Source organism: Dreissena polymorpha, chromosome 1 (genome assembly GCF_020536995.1).
Source record: "Dreissena polymorpha isolate Duluth1 chromosome 1, UMN_Dpol_1.0, whole genome shotgun sequence".
Taxonomy (NCBI): Eukaryota; Metazoa; Mollusca; class Bivalvia; order Myida; family Dreissenidae; genus Dreissena; species Dreissena polymorpha.
In genome coordinates this window covers 153978636-153988846 of record NC_068355.1, presented here as the reverse complement: position 1 = coordinate 153988846, position 10211 = coordinate 153978636, and the positions used below count along the sequence as shown (strand labels likewise).

At 33.0% G+C, this 10211-nt stretch overlaps 1 protein-coding gene across 1 annotated transcript; it reads right to left on the bottom strand.

Moving 5' to 3' along the window:
* Nucleotides 1–3478: 3478 nt before the first annotated feature.
* LOC127856800 (uncharacterized) lies at nucleotides 3479–8956 on the bottom strand. The gene is made up of 8 exons (XM_052392973.1): nucleotides 8786–8956; nucleotides 8204–8257; nucleotides 7888–7950; nucleotides 7197–7285; nucleotides 6739–6799; nucleotides 6488–6556; nucleotides 5946–6031; nucleotides 3479–3708 (listed from the first exon to the last, which is right to left on the bottom strand). Exons 1-8 carry the CDS (start codon nucleotides 8916–8918, stop codon nucleotides 3664–3666), a joined length of 600 nt encoding a protein of 199 aa, XP_052248933.1. The 5' UTR covers nucleotides 8919–8956; the 3' UTR covers nucleotides 3479–3663.
* Nucleotides 8957–10211: the final 1255 nt, after the last annotated feature.

Genomic DNA, 10211 nt, shown 5'->3' with positions numbered 1-10211 from the left:
ATATGGACCCTTTAATACACTTCATATATATGGACCCTTTAATACACTTCATATATATGGACCCTTCAATACACTTCATATATATGGACCCTTTAATACACTTCATATATATGGACCCTTTAATACACTTCATATATATGGACCCTTTAATACACTTCATATATATGGACCCTTCAATACACTTCATATATATGGACCCTTCAATACACTTCATATATATGGACCCTTCAATACGCTTCATATATATGGACCCTTCCAATACGCTTCATATATATGGACCCTTTAATACGCTTCATATATATGGACCCTTCAATACGCTTCATATATATGGACCCTTCAATACGCTTCATATATATGGACCCTTCAATACGCTTCATATATATGGACCCTTCAATACGCTTCATATATATGGACCCTTCAATACGCTTCATATATATGGACGCTTCAATACGCTTCATATATAAGGACCCTTCAATACGCTTCATATAAATGGACCCTTCAATACGCTTCATATATATGGACGCTTCAATACGCTTCATATATATGGACCCTTCAATACGCTTCATATCTTTGGACCCTTCAATACGCTTCATATCTATGGACACTTCAATACGCTTCATATCTATGGACCCTTCAATACGCTTCATATATTGGGACCATTCAAGACACTTTACAAATACGAACCATTCAATACCCTTAACAATCTGGGCAATATAATACACATCATAAAGACGGACGTTTAAAAATATTTTGTAAAGATGGATTTATCAAGATATTTTTACGGGCCATTTCTTTCTGAAAGCATACACGCTAAAAATAAAATCGAAAAAGGGAAGTGAGTAAAACATGATAAGCGTAATTAAAGATATACAATATAAAAAAAGGTTTAACTCAATCAAAAATATTTTCTTTGAAAACAATATGAACGTTTTACGTTTAAACGGTTGTTTATTCATTGTGATGAATATCAACAGATACCGTGTCCGACAAAACGTCAAAACAATGCTTAGGAAAACGTAAATCATGACCAGCAGACAAGCGTCCTCGATGTTCTCAAGAAGTAATAGCAACGTTAAGAATGTATCCGCCTGTGTAACATAATGTACGCGTGGTCTAATTGTATAATAGCTTGTCAATAACATATTTAAGGCTATGCACGATCGATTCTATCTAAGTATTTATATTTGTTGAGTGTGATTTTGGTATTTATGGAGATAAAGGTCAACGTTTCCAGTTCGGTTATTTTATTATAAAGCGTTCATAGATCGCATTTCTGGTGTAAAGGGGTATGTCGACGTCTTAACATTATCCGTTTTAAAGCATTAATTAAATAGCTGCTTTATATTAAAGTCTCGCTTTAAGATTTAAAACCTTTAGTTATTCAATAATCAAATGTTAACCCTGTGAAAATTGTGTAAGAGTGTTGGACAATATAGTAGATGTAGTCAAATCTTTATGAATGCAATTGATAAAGATGCGCTAAACACATACGTACTTTTGATGAATTTAAGTTCAATTTTAATCGAAGCTCACGATGTCTGGGAACACGCGTACAAATCGTAGTTGAATCATGTTTCAAAACAACGTTATTGATCCTTGTAAACGGGAGAACCATATAGGCATCGATATATCCATCCAAACGAATTCTTATTTTGAAAGAATTAAATTATGAACCTGGAAAGAATTTTACCGATTTGCGGCTTACTCAAGGGACATCTGTCCTTTCATCCTTCCGTAGGCCTTTCGGTCCCTCAAACTTTTTCCCTCGCGAAATGCAAGGCACAGATGATCTTAATTAAAAATAAATATATGCACTGTTCGTTTAGATTGGATATATATACGCATCTTATAAGGTCTATACATATATAATTTAAAGGAGTTATCGCCCTTTAAATAATGTATTTACAATCTTCGACACAACCTTGCCCGAATTGTATTAAACTCGATATGATACATCACTATTGATTGGTTATATAAACTTTTATTTTCGGATGTATAAAACCAATATTGTGTATGGGCGTTATTGCTCTTTGATTACGTTTTCGAATGAATTAAGTGTGTTTTTTTTTGGTCATCTCATAATGTATAATCCGAGTTTGGAAAGGAACGGGCAATAATTATACATGACAAATTGGTGGGCGCGCTTTGTCAAAATGTTCCATTGTGTGTGTGTGTGTGTGTGCGTGTGTGTGTGTGTGTGTGTGTGTGTGTGTGTGTGTGTGTGTGTGTGCGTGTGTGTGCGGAAATCGAATTCATATTCTATGTGCTTTATTTTAATTTGAATTGCAAAGCTACGATGTAAAAGGTTAATTGACTAATCACAAGACAAACGTGGAAATATAGATATCATAGTATTTTCACACAAATTCAAAACTAGCAAATAAAATACGAATTCGATTTACCGGTGATTATAATTTACTTACTCAATACTTTTTTTGCATATTGTATTTTCATTTACCAAGTTGATGATTATAAAAAAAACAGTTTAAGTTGGTAGCTATTGAGTGAAACAGTTCATGTACAATACGAAATTTAGCAGGCTGGTCAGCACGTGCTGGTACTGAACATGCAACCCAATATACACATTACAGAGAAAAACAAACGTTGTGCTCTGTTATCTTTATAATTCTACCTTAAATGTGCTTATTTTCTTAAAATACTAGAATTGTACGGGTTCTCATGTATATTATTCTAACAGTTTAACACAGCAATGACCCACATAGTGAGCAAAGAAGAACATACATTTTGTCGCTTTTCCGTTATTATGTTTTTATAGAATGCGTTATATTCAAAAGTTTTGATCTTTTTTTAATTAAATGTCGTCCTTCATGGCATATTTTCGGGGTAAACTCACGCTTTGAAATAGTCGTATTGCTTAAGGACCAATACAATGAACAGGTGTTGCCATTGATTTGTATTTCTATATCCGCAAAAGTAATGAAATTGCCTCGCACCTCCGAAAGTGACGTCAACGGATCTAAATTAACGTAACAGGTCGTGCGGAAAACATCTTTCGACATATGAATGAAATTGAAATGAAATTTCTGAAGATTTTGTAGCCATGAAAGTCTATTTAACACTATCAAAAATGCATTCATCAAAAACAGAAAGGCCCCCTATAACATTTACTATAACATAATTTCATTACGTCCCTGCAAACGTATAGGTATATTTCTTTAATGAATAATCGATCATTTACTAGTTTGTTCGCAAGAATGACATTTATTCAGTATTTTTAAAAAGCATGTAAAATATCATATATAAACTTGAAATGAAGTTTTGTGTCATGTTACGATTAACGGCTATTATAATACAGCGAGCACTGTTTAATAAAAGGACCGCTGGATAGTAACAGCGTGAATGTCTTTAGAAATTTAAACCCACAATCTATTTTTATAATTGTGAAAGCTTTTTGTTGAATTCCGTAGTGAAGTCCCTATTGTTGTTAAGGAAGAAAACTGAAAATACTTTTTACGTTTTTATATATTGTATTATGATCGTGTATACATATTGAAACAAAGTGTTCAATGCTACACTTATCCAAATAAACTATTCGCGAAGTCCATAGTGATGAACTGTTGTTTTGAAATCACAATCAGAAGCTACTACGTCTATGTCATGAATGTCCAATGAAGATACTTTCAACGTCTTTATTCGCGATTTTCATTTTCCCAACCGAAAGTCTGAAGATCCTGCCTGCATCGCACGCTGAAATGTATTTGGTTTCAATGTAATATACAACAGAACAGAACAAATATTTTATTCAAGACAGCTGATTGTGCTCAGTATAAGACATGCATGCATGCGTGAAAAATAGTAATAAAGATAATATATTACGAGGGAGAATGTTGTGTGTGTTTATATACACACTGAATGAGTTTTTAAATATTAACAAAATACATCGGAAACAGGCAAATAAAATCACATTTATCCAATAATCATTTCATAATTAACTGTTCATGGTAACAGATATGGGCGTTAACAGACAAAAACACAGAACATTTATTTAATATTTAACGGTAAATAACAAGTAGAATTGCAGAAAAAAACTCAATTGTTTTTCATAAAACATGTTAAGACAGTTAATTGCTAACTTCCGGAGGTTCCCGTTTGTTATTTCTATCTACATTATTAAACAAATTATGCATACTTGGTATTATTAAATAGTGTTTCGATCAGTATTTGGATCTTGCTTCTAAATAACGTGGACATTTGCGGACAAAGTGATATTCGTCTTCTGGTTAAGACTACATAAAGTACAAATTCTTTCATTTCTGAAATATTAAAATGTCTGTCAGTTTCAATTAACAAATTATGTGACGATATACGTATTTTACCAATGATGTTTCTATATTTTCAAGGGACCGTCAACTAGATTGACGAAAAAAAAATGTTCTAAAATACCGTATTTAAAAAAATTAGTTTATATTGATTAAAATATCACGATTGGTATATTACATTACTTGAAAAAAGTTCATATTTTCAGTATATTCGGTAATGCAATTTCGCGATGTGAAATCGAACGTACATCGCGAAAATAGGTGGCATAACGATATACACACTTTTAATAACGCAAGTAGATTGATCATTTTATATAAAAAAATATATACAATTCAGTACACATGCACAGTACACATGCACAATATGCATTCTTAGGTTTACCAGTGACGATGATGATCAATCTACTGGCGTTTTTTTATAGTTAACAACTGGTAGTTACCTGGTAGACACACCCAGTAAAATGTATTACCGAATATACTGAAAATATGAAAACTTAAAGTGATATTATGGGCATCTAACAGTTTATAGGTGTCTATCGCAACCGTTGTCTATTGTTGGTGTTTTCACTTTATATACACTTATATTTGTTAATGCAGCATCATCATACTAAAACAATATCCCGGAAAGAGACTAATAATGCATTTATTCGAATGTCAACCGTACTTTCGTTTGACAACTGATCACGCATGTACAATGTGAACCTAAATTAAGTTTTAGTGCAGATTCGTTTATACGACACAAAGACATCATTTTGTTTTACGAATCATTTCGGCTTACAGGACTGGGTGGGTCACGTAAAATATATAATTTAAATATATTTTTATAAACAACTGGTAGCAAGATGAGTTGCAGATAATTGGTCAATAACCAAATTTTAACTTACCATTTTGACCTTCTAATTCTTCTCAGCTCAATTCAACAGTGAAAAATGCCCATAATATCACTTTAAAATTTTTCAAGTAATGTAATATCCCAGTCGTGATATTTTAATCAATATAAACTAATTGTAAAAAATACGGGATTTTACAACTTTTCTTTTCTTCGTCGTACCTTTATAAGGGAAACCGAAAACTAAATGCATTAGCTATCGCCCATATCACCCTTATTTCGTTCCCACGTTGATATACTTATTCAATAGGATTATTCGGCATCATGTTTGAAAATCACAATGTTTGTAACTTGTTTTCCATGTATTATTAAACTTATCGCAAAACGTTTTTTACTAAGCAAACTATTCTGTTGAATCATAGTTACGTATTAAAGACAAACAACAGTGTAATATAATATAAAACGTGATTTTGCGATTAAAAGATAATTACCATAAAGACGGGTTTGATGAGATTTTACAGTCCTGTTTTACAAATTGATACTTGGCACCAGTCAAAGAAAATGTAGAGGCGCATAAAACCGTTTCTCGGGAACTTGATCAGCTAATTTAAATTATTATCGACTTGCTTTTGTTTTACCTTTTATAATCAGCCGCAGTAAATCGGTTTGACGTGAAGCAAAGTACACACACTAGTAAACAAAAAGTTGTCATACAACTTGTGAATATTGTGTACATTTGATAATATTAACACACACCCCATATCCATTATACACGAGGAATCTCTTTAAAATAATAATTAATCCCAATAGTGCAATTAAGTTGTGTACAAACTTACTCTCGAGACGTCTTGCAGATCATACTTCTCGAAAACTCCCTGGCACTCAGCAGCGAGGCGGGCAGTACTTGCAAGAAACGGATCACCTGCCAAATTAGACCATTATATAAGTATGGCAAAACAAAAAACTGAATGAAGAGGATTATTTTAAGTGAATGTCATTATATAAACGCTTACAATTATTGATGGGGTTGGTTTTTGAACGAACTGGATTTTTCATGTGCATTTTTTTTGTCTTAATTACGCATCCAATAGATCTCAGCATCGTAGGAGCACGTTATGGTTTGCTGAACAATACTGAACACCCAATTTGAATATTAGAAATAGGCAGTGCTCTTTTAAAAAGGGGTTTAATACATGTGCGTAAAATGTCGTCCCAGATTAGCCTGTGCATTCCTCATAGGCTAATCAGGGCCCAATATACTTGATTAACATGTGCGGATTTACAGGCTAATCTGGAACGACACTTTACGCAAAGGCATTAAACCCGTTTTCACGGAGCACGGCTTAAATATATTATAAGTTAATATTATAAGACGTACTTTCTATGTCGGTATTTGTTTCTCCGAGGTAATCCAGGATGCGTTCACGATCAATCTGGAGATTGGTACCTGCCAATATAGAAAAACTGACAAGAATCTAATAAATAACAAAACAAGTAGTTTAAGATGGGTTTCTACCTGAAAGACGAAGCAAATTAAACTTGAAATTAAACGTGAAATTTAACGAATTATTCACACAGGAAAATATCGATTAACACAACAATTTAATACTATGGTAAAAGGTGTCTTACATTGCAATAGTGGGAAATATTCATTGAATGTGGCCGTATCAGCCTCGGTGAAATCGTCGTTCTGCAAAAGTTGTTAAAATATTGCTTTTTGGCCTGCCTAAATTTGCGTGCATGGTATATGTGGCATAAATTCTCGGTCAATAAATGAGCCGCTATATTGAACATAGCGTAGCTGGAGAACAGAATAGAACGTTTGGCCAGCATCCATCCAGTTATGTTTAAATTTGTGCAATCTTACGTTTTATTATAAACGAACAGGGTAACTCGGTAACAACTAAAATTTGAATGAGGCGGCTGAATTTATTTTTCAAGTTTTTTTTTAAGTCACCGTAAGAAAAAATTTGCTTTTCACGATTTTGAAGGTTTGCTTTATAATAAAATTTGAATTGGTTAAATATACCACAGTTAGTTGTTTTGATTGTAAGTAATCTAATACCAATTTTATTTCATGCGAGTACCTTTATCTTTTCCATCACAGTTGACATTTTGTTGCAAGCAATTGCTAGCGTCATCATGTCCGCATCCATTCTCATCTCCGGATCCGTGTCTGAAAAGGAACATTATGAATGCCAGGATCTGAAATGCCCTACTTGAGTCAGAGGTAAGGAGGAAATGGCTCTAACAATAATTTCATGAGAAACTCTACAAACACAAGTAATGCGGCAGGTGTTGGAAACAAACCTTAGTGACCGGTTTTTAATTATATACAGCTCCATTTATACTTTGTCTAAATTTTGAAACTTTATTTTTAATTAGAGAAGTTGCTTCATATTGTCATACAGTCGATGTTCCACAAAAACCGAAATCAATGTTGAGAGATCGTTTGATTCTGCTACCTGACGACCCATGTTATGCGAAGATACTTCATACAGTATTCAGCTCTCAAATCTGTGCCTAGACTTTTGCACTCCTAATAATACTCTAAATGTTTCATATAATATAATTTCAAACAGTGGTTTACTGTAAGTAATGTCTTCTACAAATATATGAGCAATTATTGGGACATTAAACATTCAACATTTAATTTCAATATACCAAACATATGGATGGCGTTTATTCAAGCGCATCGTTTATTTGCATAGGTGAGCAACATATAAGTATTCACTTTTCTTTTTCTCTTCTATGAAGAAACATGAGACGTCTACATACCTTCGCTTGGATCGGTTGTTATGAACATCTCCCATTCGTGACATTTGGCAAACAGGGAGGCAACTGCAATTTAAGATTTACGTACGAGTATTCTGCCACTCTTTTGTAGTTAAGATACAACATAAGTGTCTAAGCGTGTTCATTTTATGGAACGATGTATAGCAACTTCTCAGTAATTTATAATCTCGAAAGGCTGTTCAAGATCAAGATAAATAATATGAAATGATAAATATTTTTTGCATACAAATCGAAATTTTTAATTGAAATAATGCAATATTCAACCCCTCTGAAAATGTTAAGACAATCTTTTACTTACATTCCATAATTCCGAAAGGCCATTTGTTTGCGGCATCTGGTCGTTTTGTGGGCGCTGATATAAACATTTTGAAGTGCATCAGACGAATATTAATATTAACATAAATAATTTTGCAATTTGTTATTGTTAATTATCAAAAACTGGACAACATCCACCATTTAAAGAAACTATCAGTTTTTTAATGACAGAAGATAATAAATACTTAAGTTTAAACATGGTTAAAAGACACTCGAGATATAGTGCAAAGGACTATTCAGCTGTTCACCACTAACATCTCAAACAAAAAAGGTATGTAGGTCGACTAAATATGTTTAGTTAACATTGCACAATACCCGTATGAATTTCTACTTTATTAAGGAAATGAAGGGGTATGCATTTATCTTTCAAATTTCTGTTTATTTCGTCTTGTTTCTGTTGATTTTAGTTTACTAATAATAGTTAATAATTGTTTGATAAGCATTAAACTTAAAAAACATTTAACTTAGAAAATAAGATCGAATGTTGCTTAAATGATTTAAAACTCATGTGGGGCGGGAAACAAATAAGCAGTTAAAACAATAAACATAAAGATTTATTACTTACATGGTGTTGGAAGGGCGAGATGCCTGTTGAAAAGCTTTGGGTTCCTATGAAGAGCATCAACAGAACCAGACACGCACACAAATATCAAAACTGTGGCACCAAACCTCATGGTTGCAGCGTAATAGTCACACATGTTTTCAGAAAGACAAGCACTACAGTGTCTGACAAAGCTAGACATGCGAAGGTTTATATACTTGCCGATGACTTAGTGCGGCCCGTCTTCTATATATTCTAAGCGAAATCAACACTGTTAGATTTTAAAATCAAAACGTTGATGATTGATCTGCTTTGAAAGCAAATAAACTGAGAGGTGTCAGTTATAAGTGGCGTGAGCAAGAATATATATATATTAATACCAAAGTTCAGCGTTTTTCCTATTTATATAAACATGTATATCTAGAAACGTGTATACGTAAACAGTGGTAGCAATCTTCGTTTTCATGATGAACATCGTTGCCAAGATGAAGGTAAGGCAATTGGCTGTAATGCAATTCAAGTACTTGTGTATGTTGCATCATTAGAAATCGGCTTCTTTAAAAATAAGCATAACACAGTTACGTCACTTAATCGGATCAAAAACGATTACTCGCCAACACGCGACGCATATAGCAATGTTTTTTTCATGTAAAATAATGATGAAAATGGGGATGAATATAAGGAGGAGCAAAAAGAAGAACATATGAAAGGATTGCTAGGGTGGTCTTTCTGCAACAGGTTGTGTTTTATATTGGTTAATATTTACATATTTAATTTAAAAGTTTTTGCAAACTCATGTGCCTTTTGTGAGATAATCTGTGCTCAAGTATGGTCGTAAGCAATCACAAATCATATACACGTTTAGAAATAACACTCTTCAATTACAAGCGTCGCCTTCAAAGAGTCTTAACGCCTTCATTTTAGTTCACACTCGACAATAATTCAATAGATGAATACATACTATTTGAATAATTTTGGTAATTTTACACTCTAAAAGTGGGCCTCATGAACTTGTATTTGTGCTTCATAATATTCAAGCTTTCCACGACCCTCTTTCATAACGTTGTTTACTCTGTTATCACATTTTCCACGACCCTGTATTGAGTACAAAAAGGTGTAATGACATGATTGATTAGCAATCGATCGGCTTTTTATTGTCATGGGGCCACGAGAAGAGCGAACAATTGTTTTCACTTTTTAGGGATTAAGGATATCAGCAGTAAACACATTTCTGAATTCAACAAATAACTTAAGTGTATGTATGTATAAAAAGATGACTGTTAAACGAGAAACATACATATTATATATATTTTTTTATATAAAAACTACCATAATATTTTAAGTGTTATACTACAACAGAACAGAATAGAATAGTTTATTTTGACTCATGCATATACATGTATACAGCTCATCGTCATAAGCATACATTTGCAATAACAGCATGCGAATC